Source organism: Eurosta solidaginis, chromosome 1 (genome assembly GCF_040869045.1).
Source record: "Eurosta solidaginis isolate ZX-2024a chromosome 1, ASM4086904v1, whole genome shotgun sequence".
Taxonomy (NCBI): domain Eukaryota; kingdom Metazoa; phylum Arthropoda; class Insecta; order Diptera; family Tephritidae; genus Eurosta; species Eurosta solidaginis.
Window position 1 is genome coordinate 312,923,910 of NC_090319.1, and position 16,649 is coordinate 312,940,558.

The following is a 16,649-nucleotide window of genomic DNA, read 5'->3' on the forward strand; positions in this document are numbered from 1 at the left end:
AAATATTTAAATTTATTAGGTAGAACCAACGCACTGTTGGAAGTTTGAGAAAACTGCTTGTTGCGATCGAACCTTCGAAGAGACTTAAAGCGAACATCACTTCCAATTTTTGTCGGGGCGAGCTCTACATATTTTATGCTGGCATCATCAAGGCAGTTTAATTTTCGATGAGAAACTTATTCTGATATAAATACACTCGTAGTGTTTTCCAAACCACTGCTGATTGAGGAAGCTTTTCTAATTAGAGAAGATTTTTTCTATAGTATTTTGATTTTCTGAAGATTTTGTCTTCGGCGTAGCACGTACGATCACACCACGCCAGCTGAGCTTATATTCCAATTTCTGTTGCCTTGCCTTTTATCTGTATCTACAGCTTCACTTGTTGAGAAGCTTTTCATATCAGAAAGAGACTCTAAGGACTTTGCGAAAATACTTTCGAGGGGTGACTTCATTTAAGAAACATGGTGTCAAATATTTTGTTGTTAGTTGTCACGTCATTAGAATCGAGAACGATTGGTAAGTTAGACCAGTACACTAACACCACCCTACGGCAGCCGCCGACCCGGCTTAGGGAATTAACATTACCCGGTCTCATCATGGGATGGACTTTCACTCCTTTTCGGCAGATAGAGTAAACGAAGAACTAATGCCAACCGTAGCTATCATTGAGATATAATTAATGCTTAATGCATATATTATTTATTGTTGGTAATATGAGAAGTGATTTGATTATGCATAGGCGCTGATATAATATAAAAAAAAATTAATTTGCGCTTTCCCGTATAAACGGTTATAGCAACAAGGCGCCACAGTCGATTCTTTGTTGTGATAATTGCTTCCACAAGAGGTTCCAATAAGACAACTTTTTGACCGGAGCATCAACTTTAATTCGCAAAACATGGCCTTGTCAGATTAGCCGGTGTATTTTAAATCGCATGAATCGTTTAGAAAACTTTTCTTTCGAAAACACCCAGAGCCGCCTAAACTGCTGTTGTCATGATACACGCTTCTGCACAATAAAGCAGGAGGACAATAGAGGACTTTTTTCAATTGCCTACTCAGTTTAAAGAAGTATTTTTGTGAAAGAGTGATTCTACGCTTGATTTCAAAGCCAAACCCATCTTTTCCGGATCTTTTTCCAGTTTGAAGAAAGTAGAACTTACGGCGCAGTTGTTCACGCTGATGATATCAATGTCATTAGCATATGCCAGTAATTGCACGCTTTCATATAATATTGTTCCAGAACGGTTTAGTTTGGAACGGCTCAGAGAGGCCTTTCCCAATTCTGCTGATCTGATGGTAACGTAATTTTCCACATCTGTATAAGTTTTGCAGCGAAACCGGCGAAAAATAGACAAAGCGGCATATAGGCAGCTCCTCCCCGCCCTGTCGAAGGCTGCTTTAAAATCGACAAACAGACGATTTGTGCCAACTCTTTCTTCTCAGATTATTTTCAAGATTTGGTGAATCTTGAGTACTGGGCAAACAATGCTTACGATTCCCATTGTAGAGCATGCATTCGTTCGATTACATTTTCTGTAGAAGTTGATGCATGTTGTTGCATAAGCTTCTCTGGATGTTTCAGACTTTCAAGGCAAAGCTAAGTATTCCCTCAATATTCTACATATCCTCTGGACACCGGTTATTAGATCACCCCTTTCGCTATTACAAGTACTTGCACCGGGCTTTAAACCTTTTATTTGTTGCCGAATTTTTTATTAAATTTGCAGACGTTTTTCCTGGTGACTAGCAGATCAAGCTCTTTGCAGTCACGTCTTTCTGCGTCTGTCTTTTTCTTTCTGTAAAAGCGTCTCACTTCCATTATAAACTAGCGATAGAGTGCGCAATCTCCACTTGATACGTCCGCTTTTAAGATTGCTCTGTGAGTATTGTCCTTTCTTTCTGTTTCAGCGCGGCATTCTTCATTGTGCCATTTGTTTTTCTGTGGTCGCCGGTAACTAATTTTTACCCCGCGGCTATACAACGTGCTTAAGAGTTGTGTTCACACTGCTTTTGCATTCCGTCGAGATGACTTGAGAGAAGGTATGAGAGTCAAGTTGCGAAATCATTGGCAGCCTGTTTCGATTTCAGCTTTGCCACGTTTAATTTTCTTTTCGTTTTTTGTCCCTTGTTTGCGAGTAGTCTGGCTGTACGGAAATAGCTATCCAAGTGAGTATTAAGTCCGTGAAGCGTACATCTTAAATACTGGAGGCATGCCGTGCGTCCATCACAAAGTGGTCGATATGATTCGGTGTACTTCAATCGGGTGACAGTCATGTAGATTGAGGAATATTTTTATTCATGTAACTCGTGCTGCACATGACCATGCTGCGAGCATCGGCGAAGTCGATCACTTCAAAAACATGTCCTAGTAACCATCGCCATGTGCAAATTTTGTTATTAGTCTCTAATAAATAATTTTCTCTAATTCTTGATGAAAAACCTTTTCCTAAGTTTTTCATTATATTTTGCCCCGGAGTTGAACTCAGGGCCCTCGGAGTGTTGGGCAGAGCACGCTACCACCACAAGACGGCGTACGCCAATGCGTTAAATATATACATACAAATAAAAAGAATAAATAACAGTGGATAGCGGAATCATTGCTAAAAATCCTATGTTGCCAATCAAGTTCCGTTGAACGCACCTAAAAATATTCCACACAATTTGGATTTAAAACATATCTTTTCCATATGTACCAAATTTTTTAATAAGAAGCAGCAACGACAAATTTGTTTTGTTTTTCACATGAAAATATAATTTTTCTTTCCCATTTCTTGTAATTCACAGAAAAAAATTCAAATAAAAATATTAAAATTACTTTAAAGGCAAGCAACATGCAAACATTAACACTTATCTACATGTGAAACTCCATTGAAGCTGAGATAAGCAAATAAAAAAATTTTATAAAACTATCAAATAAATTAATTCAAATTGTGAAAAGTGACGTGGTGACAACTTCGCTGGTGACACTTTGTCTGTCTAGTGTGCAAAAAGTGTGAAAGTACACACACACACACACACATGCCAGCAACATTTTAACGCAGCTTGCGGTTTAGGCAACTTTTGACGTGTAAATGTGTATATGTCTATGTATGGATATGTGTGTGTAATTGAGTGACGATCTGTCTGTCTGTAAGTCTGCTTGCCGTGTTCTTCACACTTAATTAATGTCAAGTGGGCATCACTTGCATTATGCAATTTAAAGCGACAACTTGTAGCACCAACACCACCAACAGCAACAGGAATACAAGCACTAGAATTCACAACAACAAACTAACATTTCGCAATCCGAATAAGTATAGAGCAAGACCATTAACTGCAACAGTAGCAACAAAAACGACAGAGTTGTCACAAAGTAGCGTGATTTTGCGCTGATCTATTTGTGACAACTTGCAACAGCGTTGCAACAAAACCAACAACTACAAATTGACGAGCAACCTCAAACCGCGCAGCACAATAAAAAAAATGCAAACATCACCAAATACGGAAGTGAAGTGCATTTGCGCGTCACAAAATTGCGGCAATACCAACAACAACAACAACAAAACGTATAGCAACACTAAGCAAAACAACAATAATAATACTCAACTATTCACAAGCACTAACGCAGCAACAACAACAACAACAACTTCAGCGAAAATTGTCGCTGGCAACATGACAGCTGCCACAATCCCAGCAATGGCAACAGTGAAAGATGGCAGTGGGTGTAGTTGTTGTTGCAAATGTTGTACATTTAACGGTAACGCTGAAGCAACTTTATGTACAACGAGTATGTGCAATGCAGATGTGCTACATGCAACACCAACAAATTTAACACATTGTTGCTACCAGCAAAAAGACACTAAAGAAAACGACGGCCTTAGCAAAAATAATAACAAGAAGAAGAACATTCAACACATACCGCAACAACAAAAAAATGCAGCAGTGAAGCGTAAAGATAATTTTGTGGCAAGTGAAAGTGTTCTTGTGAAAGATTACAAACATTCCGCAGTGATTAGAAACAGTAACAATTCAAATGCAGCTGCTGCGGCGAATGTAATGAGTGCTACAGTAGCAGCTACAACAGCAGCAACAACAAGTATATACAGAAATTTCGGTATTGCCAGTTGGCAACAGAGAATGTGCGCTATGCTGATTTTGTTGTGTTGTTTTGCGTTACCCGGTAAGTGAAGATGTCATGTATGTATATCCACTAACTGTATATAATATATGAATTTATTTGAATCTTTGCTATTTATACAAATATCTTGAAATGTTGTTTGTTCGGTTTGTCTAGTAAACATTCGTAATCAAAAATAAGTCCGAAATGAGTCCAAATTTGTATCGTTTTCGCTCATTATGTAATCACTAAGGAGCCCAAAATGAACATTTTTACCTTTTTGTAATGTTCTTCCGATATGAGACTTCATATAAGCTCAAATAAGGGTCTGATGCGTGACCTAGTTGGCTCAAAACCAGCTCATACGTTGCCTCCAATATGACTCTTTTTGAATCCTTGTCATTTGTGTTATGTGCCTCGTGTTATGGCAACTCCTCGACCTCAGTAGCTGGAGCCGTGACTTTGCTAACGCAGGACACTCACACAGCACGCATGCAACCGTATCTTCCTGCAGCTCGCATTTCCTTCCTGACAAGACCTAGTTGTTTATATGTATGTGACGGAAGAAGGCAGTGTTCAGTCAGAAGAGATTTTTTTGCGGGAGGACTGACAAATTCCTAATGCACTATAATTGCTGCCATCGCAGCAACCGTGTGCCCGTACACTTAAAGAAAAAGAAATACGGGTCAATTCAACCGAAATTTCTGTTAATTTTTTTCCATTGCAACAAGATGTTGAATCAACTGCGCACAAATCGTTGATTCGTAATTGACCGTTTTAGTAGTCAAAGGAACTAAAACAGGTTGTTGCGACAGCCTTTTACGAAAGTAACTATGTTGCCATATAAATAAATAAATGTAAGGAGCGATAACCTCCGAAGTGATCTAAGGCCGAGCTTCTCTTCCAATTTGCGTCGTGCCCCTCTTGATTTTCCATACAAATTGGCCAGACGGGACCTACATGTTTTATGCCGACTCCGAACGGCATCTGCGAGGCAGATGAGTTTTCACTGAGAACTTTTCATGGCAGAAATACACTCGGAGCGCTTGCCAAACACTGACGAGGGGCGACCACGCTTAGAAAATTTTTTTTCTAATTGAAAAACCTTATTTCTAAAATTTTGATGTTGCTTTGCCCGGGGTGCGGGGTGTGGCAGGAGGAGCACGCTACCATCACACCACGGTGTCACTTACTCACCGAACGTCAACTAGTGTTACATCAAATATGCTGGCACACATTAAACATTATAGACTTTATTATTTTGTTTTATTAAACGCACTTTTACCAAATTTTATATTTTATAATTTATTTAATTTATAGTTTTGAACTTCGCTTTGCAAATAGAAATGAAAACAGTAGTCACAAAACTAATTCTCAATTCTTTCGGTTGCAGCTCAGCTCTTTCTCAATTTCTTCTCTCGCATGTAGTTGCCACACTTGATTGTTTCGAACAAAACTTGTATAAAGGGTTGACATAACATTTTAAATAGAGAACTTGTAAGTTATAGAAAAGTAGAGAGTCAAACGGCTAGAAGGTAATTAACCACTGGAGCAACTTTACATGTAATTCGGCAAGTTTAATTTTCGTAACACTTTAAGTTGAAACGATTCCAAAACAACTCAAACATTTATGTTGTTGGAAACATCAACATTAAAAAAGGATGTTTTTTATTATCTTATTAGATATGTTCGCGTGAGTGAAAATTCGTAAAAACTTGAACAAAATGTTACTAAATTTGGAAAAATCATGTTCGCTCAAACAAAACTTTAGCAACAAGAGGGCCCAACTTTGCATTTCGCTTGGAGGAGAAGTTGTAAAATATGTGTCCCTGTATCTCATAATTTTTTGCAAAGAAAATTTAAAAAAGGGTTTTTTCGTTTCCTATTGATAACTGAAAAACTAGTTTTTTGTTGTTTTCCCATTTTGTGTGTTTTATAGATTTGGCGGTTTTCTTATTTTGGTATTTTTTTTTTTTTAACAAGTGGCACCATCATCATAGGTACAAAGTAGAGAGCGCAGTGAGCGTAAAATTCTCTTTGAAATTTTCTCATGTATTGACTGTTGACCGCTGTTGAAATGACCAGTGAGATCAGTTGTGTTAACAGAAAAATCAGTTAGATTGACCAGAAATCTGTAAATTTTACAGAATTTTGTTAACTCAAGAGCGACAATTTCTCTTCTGTTGAAATGACTAAACTAGTTTGTTCGTTTGATAACGAACTTGGTCGAAATAACCGTAGTTCGATCAATTTCACCGAATTTCCGTTAAGTCAAGAACAACAGAACCGATTTGTTGATTTTATAGCACCATTTCTTTCGGTGTAGACTATAAAGCAGCCCCGTTTTGGGATCGTCGACCACACAGCATTACTTCAGGGTGGCGTTCCATATTTCTAATTTTTATACTCAGTTGAGCAGAGCTCACAGAGTATATTAACTTTGATTGGATAACGGTTGGTTGTACAGGTATAAAGGAATCGAGATAGATATAGACTTCCATATATCAAAATCATCAGTATCGAAAAAAAAATTCGATTGAGCCATGTCCGTCCGTCCGTCCGTCCGTCTGTCCGTTAACACGAGTAAATTTTGAGGTATCTTGATGAAATTTGGTATGTAGGTTCCTGGGCGTTCATCTCAGATCGCTATTTAAAATGAACGATATCGGACAATAACCACGCCCACTTTTTCGATATCGAAAATTTCGAAAAATCGAAAAAGTGCGATAATTCATTACCAAATACGGATTAAGCGATGAAACTCGGCAAGTAAGTTGAACTTATTATGCAGAATAGAAAAATAGTAAAATTTTGGACAATGGGCATGGCACCGCCCACTTTCAAAAGAAGGTAATTTAGAAGTTTTGCAAGCTGTTATTTGGCAGTCGTTGAAGATATCATGATGAAATTTGGCAGGAACGTTACCCTTATTACTATATGTCTGCTTACTAAAAATTAGCAAAATCGGAGAACGACCACGCCCACTTTTTAAAAAATTTTTTTTTTTAATTCAAATTTTAAAAGAAAAGTTAATATCTTTACAGTATATAAGTATTTTATGTCAACATTCAACTCCAGTCATCATATAGTGCAACCAAATACAAAAACAAAAGAAAATTTCAAAATGGGCGTGGTTTCGCTCTTTTTCATTTAATTTGTCTAGGATACTTTTAATGCCATAAGTCGAACAAAAATTTACCAATCCTTGTGAAATTTGGTAGAGGCTTAGATTCTAGGACGATAACTGTTTTCTGTGAAAAGGGGCGAAATCGGTTGAAGCCACGCCCAGTTTTTATACACAGTCGACCGTCTGTCCTTCCGCTCGGCCGTTAACACGATAACTTGAGCAAAAATCGATATATCTTTACTAAACTCAGTTCACGTACTTATCTGGACTCACTTTGTATTGGTGTAAAAAATGGCCGAAATCCGACTATGACCACGCCCACTTTTTCGATATCGAAAATTTCAAAAAATGAAAAAAATGCCATAATTATATACCAAATACGAAAAAAGGGATGAAACATGGTAATTGTATTGGTCTATTGACGCAAAATATAACTTTAGACAAAAACTTGGTAAAATGGTTGTGACACCTACCATATTAAGTAGAATAAAACGAAAAAGTTTTGCAGGGCAAAATCAAAAGCCCTTGGAATTTTGGAAGGAATACTGTTCGTGGTATTACATATATAAATAAATTAACGGTACCCGACAGATGATGTTCTGGATCAACCTGGTCCACATTTTGGTCGATATCTGGAAAACGCCTTCACATAGACAACTATCACCACTCCCTTTTAAAGCTCTCATTAATACCTTTAATTTGATACCCATATCGTACAAACACATTATAGAGTCACCCCTGGTCCACGTTTATGGCGATATCTCGAAAAGGCGTCCACATATAGAACTAAGGCCCACTCCTTTTTAAAATACTCATTAACACCTTTCATTTGATACCCATATCGTACAAACAAATTCTAGAGTCACCCCTGGTCCACCTTTATGGCGATATTTCTAAAAGGCGTCCACCTATAGAACTAAGGCCCACGCCCTTTTAAAATACTCTTTAATACCTTTCATTTGATACACATGTCATACAAACACATTCCAGGGTTACCCTCGGTTCATTTTTCTACATGGTTATTTTCCCTTATGTTGCCACCATAGCTCTCAACTGAGTATGTAATGTTCGGTTACACCCGAACTTAACCTTTCTTACTTGTTTAAGAGCTATTTGCTCTGAGTGTAGATTTAATCGCCACTGCTTCGCCCGCGCATTTCTCTGGGCTTGTTATACTAAATTTCTCGTGGTAGATTCCTCCCCAAAAACTCTATGCAAGGTGAGTATTTCCTCGTGAAAATGGGGGCAGTGGAACATGACGTGTTCTGCGTTTTCTAACTCCGTGGTACACATTGGGCAAAGAGGATCTTCCTATATCCTACGCTTCCAAAAATACTTTATGAAACCGCCATGTCCACTCAGTATCTGCTTGAGATGGTAGTTAAATTCGCCGTGCTTCCGCTCATTCCATTGAGCTACGTCCCAAATTAACGTGAAGGTCCAACGCTATTTACTCGCTAGCTATTGTTTGTATCCTTGGCTTCTTCAGATGGACGCTCGATATTAGTGTTATACAGAGCGGTTATTTCGTTTGCCAGTAAATCTATTGGGATTTTCCGGGTTAGGACCAGGATCGCGTCGCCGGTGATGTTGTACTCGTTTGCTCCTTGATCCGTGTCAAAATGAAGTACTCTCTCTTTAAAATTGCTACATATTATTCTGCGTAAGTACGCTGGTGTGCCGAAACTTCGCAGCGCTGCCAATTTCTGTATCCAGTTGGTAGTGTTAAAAGCATTCTTGATGTCCAACGTAATCACTGTTCAGAGAACTTCCTTTTATTTTGGGCTCCAGAGATAGCTTCTCTACCTATATTGGACATTGGACTGCGCATCTTCACTTATATAAGCCACCTGTGAATTCTAGAGTCATCTGTAGGCGCTCGCTAATTATACGCTCGAAAATCTTTCCTAGGGAATGCAGCATACAGTGGCCTGCATAAGGATGGTTTCTCCGGCTGTTTAACACGTTTTAGAAAGAGGACAAGCCTTTGCCGTTAGCACGTGCGAGGGAACACGCCATCTTGCATACAGGCATTAAAGAAATCAGTAAATAATATAGTCCTAGTTCTGATCGCGGCTTAAAGGGCTATGTTTGGTACTCCATTGGGTCCTAGGGATTTGTTATCAGTAACTCTGTTTGCAGCGTCCAGCACCTCTTGCTCTGTAGTTTGCGGAATTTGCGTACCTTCAAGATGCTCGCTTTGATAAGTCCAGCGATCTTGCTCCGGGAAAGTGTTTCAACAATATTATTCATTAGCATCGGGCACGTGGGTTGCTGTGATGTCGGCCATCACAGTTCTGTAGCCTGATCCCCAAGGATCAAAGTCGACATTATCCAGCAGTTCCCTTAAGCCCAACTACTTTCCCTTTCTTATGGCATTTTTAAGTCCATATCTTTGCGCAACATAGGTTCTGTGTAGCTACGCATATCGTGGTGATGAGCGTGCCCTCTGCGCTACTCTTCGCGGTTTGTGAATTTTTCTACGCTCTTCCGCAATTTGGTCGTTCCACTAATATACCGGAATGCGCTGGGCTTTTCCGCGACATCTGGGCTTGGCAGGATCACATGCCATACACAGCAACTTAGCTATTTGAACCGACTGGTCTTCCCGCATGCGATCCTCGTACTATGGCAACTTTCCAGATAATATCAAATATTTGTGGATAGCAAATATGCTGTTCCCATTTCTTATATTGTGGATGTTTTGCTGCTACCGTTTGTGGAATTTCAAGCGGCTCTACGTTAGTATGCCTATTGTGAGCCCTAAATCCTCTTTCCGTAGAGGTATGAACAAATTTGTGAGTCTAACGTCGCATGGTTTGCATGTTATCTTTGAAACTTTGCAGCCTGGTGCTTATTTCCACGCCTTTCCCGCTTGATGGATTATACACAACTTTTATCTCCTTTTGATTTCTCTCAAATAAACTGGAACGTCTGCATGTACATGTTTCTCTCTTTCAGCAGAAAATATGGCAAACTAATTGGCCTATAGTCTGTCGTTGGTAGATGACTGGTCCTTCCCGCTTTTGGTATGAAGACTACTCTAGCCGGTATCCAAGATTGCGGTACGTGCAACCCCCAAATATTATTCTAAGCCATTTTGCAATCCTCCCACCAACCATCTGCATGTTTGTGTTTGAAGTAGCTCCTCAAGGCTCCGGGATAAAAATTGGAAGGTAGCGACAGCCGAGTAATGGTCTTTGCGAATGGCTTCTCAACCATTGTCGAAGGTAGATTTCTGAATACTCTACCTGATATTTTTCAAGGCTATCTGCACTTGGTGACTGAGTTCGCAAGTCATGTGGGCTGTACATCAACCCTAGAAAAATGGAATTGGTTCTTTTGACGAGGAAACACAATATATCCGCTAGTAGAAATCCCTCGATTGTAAGATTATCGTAGGTTCTCTCTGATATTGTTAAGTATTTAGAGATAATATTGTAGAGAGAATTATTGTAAAGAGAAAATATGGAGGATAAAGTTAGGATAAGTCTGGGAAAGCCCCGATTTTATTGTACTTCTGCAGGAGGGCTACGGACTCTCGCCAAGGATAGTACATTGGCTCTATAAAACGGCAGTCAGGCCGATCTTCCTCTATAGGGTAGTGGGCTGTTAGAAATGTCAATTCAACGTACGTGGAGATTGCCGCAGTTAAGGGTACGTTGGGTGAAATGCTGTTCAGTTTTGCTACGGTAAGAGAACTCAACATATTCTCCTAAACCCAAGTTGCTATTAAAGCTCTTAGTCTAACTGTGTTTCGATTGAGGGTTGTATGGGTATGCCTGAACTTCTTTGCGGTTACGTCGAACAAATATTCATATTTTTCGAGTGTAAGAAGAGAAACAATTTTCACGCGGATGTCCTAGCGCACGAAATAACTAAATGTTCGGCCATTACCTCCTATAATGAAGCAAGATCTGGTAATTATTTTGAGAAATAAACACCTAGTTGGTTTCAGGAATGAAGTGTAATAAATTAAAAATAAATAAAGCATGGTCTCTTTTATTTTCGTGAAAATACCGTAGCAATGGAATCTTATATTTGAGACCAATTAGAGACCCTAACTCAAGCACAAGTTGGGAACTATCTTTTCTTCAACTTAAATAACAGCATTTTTTGCTTTAAACAAATTTTTTTTTCCTGAGAACACTGGGGCTCTCAAGTTGAACCACGGTTTTGAAACAACCCTTGAGATTTTAGAAGTATGCTAACTTTCGACATGTTGTTGTTGTTATTGTTACGATAAGGACACTCCCCGAAAGCCTTGAGGAGCGTTACCGATGTTGATGTTCCTTTGCCGGATGCATATCCGGTACGTTCCGGTAACAAGCACCATTAAGGCACCAGCCTGACCATCTCGGGAATGATTAGTATGACCACATGAAACCTTCAAGGCCATACCGCCCTCCCACGCCCTAAAGTAACAGAGTTCGCCATGGGTAGGAGAGGTTGACAATTGGGTTGGAGAAGCTATATTGTTGCTATATTTTATGCAACACCTTGAAAAGGTAGCGCTACATAACCCCTTGAATCAATTTGGTATTTTAGTCAACTCTTACGACAGGCATACCTACCGCGGGTATATTCTAAATCCGCTGACTCGCTTTCGACATGATCTATAGTGGTACTAAAGACCAAATGGGTTGCTGGCTTTATTCGACGCCATTTCGAATGAACGCAAGTAATTGATAGGTTCACTCGAGTATAACACCGTTAAATCGGCCGCTTAAGCTCAGCTTAAACTTCAGTTAAAGTAGACTGAAAAACACCAGACTCAGTTTAAGCGTAGTTTAACTGACAAACTGAGTTGAATATGTACTGAAAACCGGGCTTTTGTCCTAGGCATATGTAGAATAGCCAGGCTATCAGTCCTTGCGAACATATTCTAATAAATGTTGCATACTTTTCTGCGTACATGATACTGTTTTATATATTTTTATCGATAGAGTTTTAGCGTTAGCGCAAGCTGAAATTTTGGGTATGATCAGTTCTTTTCATATGTCTTGCATTTACAGTTCGTTGGTACATGAGCAGGTTTTATCAAAATGGATGATTGGGTATGTGTATGTATTTATGTTGTGTGCTCGTTTAGAAACGGGTGTGACCTTAAAAGATCAATTAGTGTGTATAACTGAGGTAGGTAGAGGTCAGCAGTTTCAGTCATTTTAATTTTATTGCCATTCAAAATCAAAATAAGATAGTCTCAACGGCATTTATATTTCATTCCTGTTGCGACTGTCGAAAATATTTACATATCACTAGCAGGGTACCGGGCATTGCTCGGGTTGGGCTTATACTAATCTAAATAGGAAGGTGTATTCCTTCCCGTTACTCAAAGTCAAGCAATCAGTATATAAGATTTTATTGATCTTCTTCAAAATGTATCTCCCAATTTTTCTCATTCTTACCCTTTAAAATTTCCTTATCTCTCCCTCTTCTTTTTTTGCACCCTCTACCTCTCTCCTTCTTTTTTCTCTCATTCCTCTAATTTAACATTCTTTGCTTTATTTTACAAATTTTATTTTATCACACACAATTCACACTCAAAATCTCATAACTTAATCAAAATATTTTAGCTGCACAATTTTTGTCTATCATCTCGTATAGAAAGCTATTTTTACAAAGAAATGTTTAAATTAAATACAAATTTTTAAATCACTCAATCCAATCGCTTTAACTTTTTGTGAATTCAATCCTATGACCAAAAAAAAGTTTTACACTTAAGTATGTACATGGCGTATGAGTAGCTTTTGCTGACATACAAAATTTGTCGCACCACCCAGTGGCACACGTAAAATTGAAATAAAACAAGTAAAGTTGTCTAAGTTCGGATGTAGCCGAACATTATATACTCAGCGTGAGCTTCAATGGTACATTTTATTTCATATAAATTACTTTTCTGCATAACACGTGGCACCGACCGTTTAAAAAAATGTCTCCACATTTCCTATTACAATAAAACATAATAAGTGAAATATCATTGATTCAAAACTATTTTTTGCTAAGTTATGGCTTATTATTCTAGTTGTTTTATAAAAATGTTATATATATAACAAGTAAGGAAGGCTAAGTTCGGGTGTAACCGAACATTACATACTCAGTTGAGAGCTATGGGGACAAAATAAGGAAAATCACCATGTAGGAAAATGAACCGAGGGTAACCCTGGAATGTGTTTCTATGACATGTGTATCAATTGGAAGGTATTAAAGAGTATTTTAAGAGAGAGTAGGCCATAGTTCTATGGATGGACGCCATTTAGGGATATCGCCATAAAGGTAGACCAGGGGTTACTCCAGAATGTGTTTGTACGATATGGGAATCAAATGAAAGGTGTTACTGAGCATTTTAAGAGGGAGCGGGCATTAGGTCTATAGGTGGACGCCTTTTCGAGATATCGCCATTAGGGTGGGCCAGGGGTGACTCTAGAATGTTTGTACGATATGGGTATCAAACGAAAAGTGTTACTGAGCATTTTAAGAGGAAGTGGGCATTAGGTCTATAGGTGGCCGCCTTTTCGAGATATCGCCATTAGGGTGGGCCAGGGTGACTCTAGAATGTTTGTACGATATGGGTATCAAATGAAAGGCGGTAATGAGTATTTTAAAAGGGAGTAATCCTTAGTTCTATAGGTGGACGCCTTTTCAAGATATCGCCATAAAGGTGGACCAAGGGTGACTCTAGAATGTTTGTATGAGTATGAGTATGAGTATGAGTATGAGTATAAAACGAAAGGTGTTACTGAGCATTTTAAGAGGGAGTGGGCATTAGGTCTATAGGTGGACGCCTTTTCGAGATATCGCCATTAGGGTGGGCCAGGGGTGACTCTAGAATGTTTGTACGATATGGGTATCAAACGAAAGGTATTACTGAGCATTTTAAGAGGGAGTAGGCATTAGGTCTATAGGTGGACACCTTTTCGAGATATCGCCATTAGGGTGGGCCAGGGGTGACTCAAGAATGTTTGTACGATATGGGTATCAAACGAAAGGTGTTACTGAGCATTTTAAGAGAGAGTGGGTATTAGGTCTATAGGTGGACGCCTTTTCGAGATATCGCCATTAGGGTAAGCCAGGGGTGACTCTAGAGTGTGTTTGTACGATATGGATATCAAATTAAAGGTATTAATGAGGGTTTTAAAAGCGAGTGGCCCTTAGATGTATATGTGAAGGCGTTCTCGCGATATCGACCAGAATGTGGACCAGGTGATCCAGAAAATCATCTGTCGGGTACTGCTAATTTATTTATATATGCAATACCACTAACAGTATTCCTGCCAAGATTCCAAGGGCTGTTGATTTCGCCTTGTAGAACTTTTTCATTTTCTTCTACTTAATGTGGTAGGTGTCACACCCATTTTACAAAGTTTTTTCCAAAGTTATATTTTGCGTCAATAAACCAATCCAGTTACCATGTTTCATCCCTTTTTTCGTATTTGGTATATAATTATGACATTTTTTCATTTTTCGTAATTTTCGATATCGATAAAGTGGGCGTGGTTATGGTCGGATTTCGGCCATTTTTTATACCAAGATAAAGTGAGTTCAGATAAGTACGTGGACTAAGTTTAGTAAAGATATATCGGGTTTTTAATAATAATAATAATAATAATAAACCCAACGGATTAATACCCTCCAAAGCCCGCCCAACCGACACGAGGGGCGCATCCGCATGACGCACGGATTTGTTTTTGTTTTTGCCGAGTTGTTGATAGGCGGAGGTTTGTTAAGCGTCGAGATCTAAAACTGCTCAGCTACAGAATAAAAATCACCAGCTGAGTATTATATACATAACAGTAGAAAATTATACATATAGTGAATTGTTAAATAAGTTAAGCATTTAGCATATAAAGATTTTTATTTTTTATTTTTATTTTTATTTTGTTACGAGTTAAGATACGATAGGACAGTTTTCCTTATAGTAAAAAGTGAATCCGTTATATCAAATGAATTCGAGTGAGAGTTAAAATCATAAGACAAACACCGGAAAGGTTCATTTAATTCGAAGTTAGTTCTACACTACCTCAAAAGAAGAGGTTTGTAATGTCTTGACGCTCGTGATGGGATATTGAAGTTTACTTCGTTCAAAAGAAAGGGGCTAGAAATTAGTCCATTCAGTAGTTTAGCCAAAAATAATACTCCTAGCATTTCTCTACGGCTAGCGAGAGTTGGAAGATTGATAAGCCTTAACCGACTAGTATAAGGTGGAAGATTACATGCAGAGTCCCAATGAAAATTCCTTAAAGAAAAAAGTAAAAATTGCTTCTGTATTGACTCAAGCCTATCTGCATGAACTTGATATCGCGGATTCCAGACTACAGATCCGTATTCTAGTATCGGCCTAACCAACGTGGTAAAAAGGGCTTTGGTTACATAAGGGTCACTAAATTCTTTAGACCATCTCTTCACGAATGATAGAACACCTCTAGCCTTATTGGCAGTAGTCATAATATGAAGGTTGAAACTAAGTTAAGCATCCATCGTAACTCCCAAGTCAACAAAATAATTTACTGATGCAAGACAAAAATTATCAATTACGTTAGAGGCTGCTGGCAAAGATCTCCGAGAGAAGCACATGAACTTACATTTATTGATGTTCAGCGGCATTGAATTCGCATTGCACCAAGCAACTAAGCAGTTTAAATCCGCTTGAAGCAATGGACGTTCTTCAATAGACTCATAAGACCTAAAAAGTTTTACATCATCAGCATACATTAAAATTTTGGAATATTTTATTATGGTACAAATATCATTAATAAATAGCAAGAACAGAATTGGACCGAGATGACTGCCCTGTGGGACGCCAGAGGGAACATTAATGACCTCTGAAAGAGTATTTTTAAAAATTACTTGTTGCGTTCTACCGCAGAGATAAGAAGATATCCACTGAGTGAGACCTGGTTGGAAACCAAGTCGATCCAGCTTGTGTATAAGCAATGAATGGGAAACTTTGTCAAATGCTTTACTGAAATCAGTGTAAATAACATCGGTGTGAAGATTTTCTCTAAATCCATTAGAAACATGCGTTGTGAATTCAAGTAGGTTGGTAATGGTAGATTTGCCTCTACAGAATCCATGTTGAGAGTTTGCAATCAATGCAGAAATGGAAAATGTTAGCTGATTAGTAACAATGGCTTCAAACACCTTTGGGATGGCAGACAATTTTGCAATTCCTCGATAATTTTCTACACATGACCTACTGCCGTTTTTGTGGAGGGGTATTAGAAAAGATTCCTTCCAAGCAAAAGGAAAAACTCCATGTTTTAGGGACATGTTGAATAAATCAGTTAGGGGCAGATAAATGCGTTCTGCACATCTTTTGAGAAAACATGTGGGAATTAGATCAGGACCGTATTTATAAGATTCCTTCAAAGAAGTTAAATATGTAAGAACCTCTTCTGGAGATATTGATGGAATATTAATTGC

General features: G+C 38.5%; 1 protein-coding gene across 4 annotated transcripts in view; it reads left to right on the plus strand.

The window, feature by feature from the left end:
- beat-IIb (beaten path IIb) overlaps positions 1-16,649 on the plus strand; it is a 456,801-nt gene that overhangs the window by 177,022 nt on the left and 263,130 nt on the right. For 3 of the 4 annotated variants that reach the window (XM_067772209.1, XM_067772183.1, XM_067772192.1), the window contains exon 2: positions 2,788-4,162. In XM_067772209.1, coding sequence (XP_067628310.1) covers positions 3,466-4,162 — 697 coding nt within the window. In that variant the 5' untranslated portion in view covers positions 2,788-3,465. The remainder of the gene's footprint in view (positions 1-2,787; positions 4,163-16,649) is intronic. The other variant, XM_067772202.1, reaches the window with a different exon arrangement.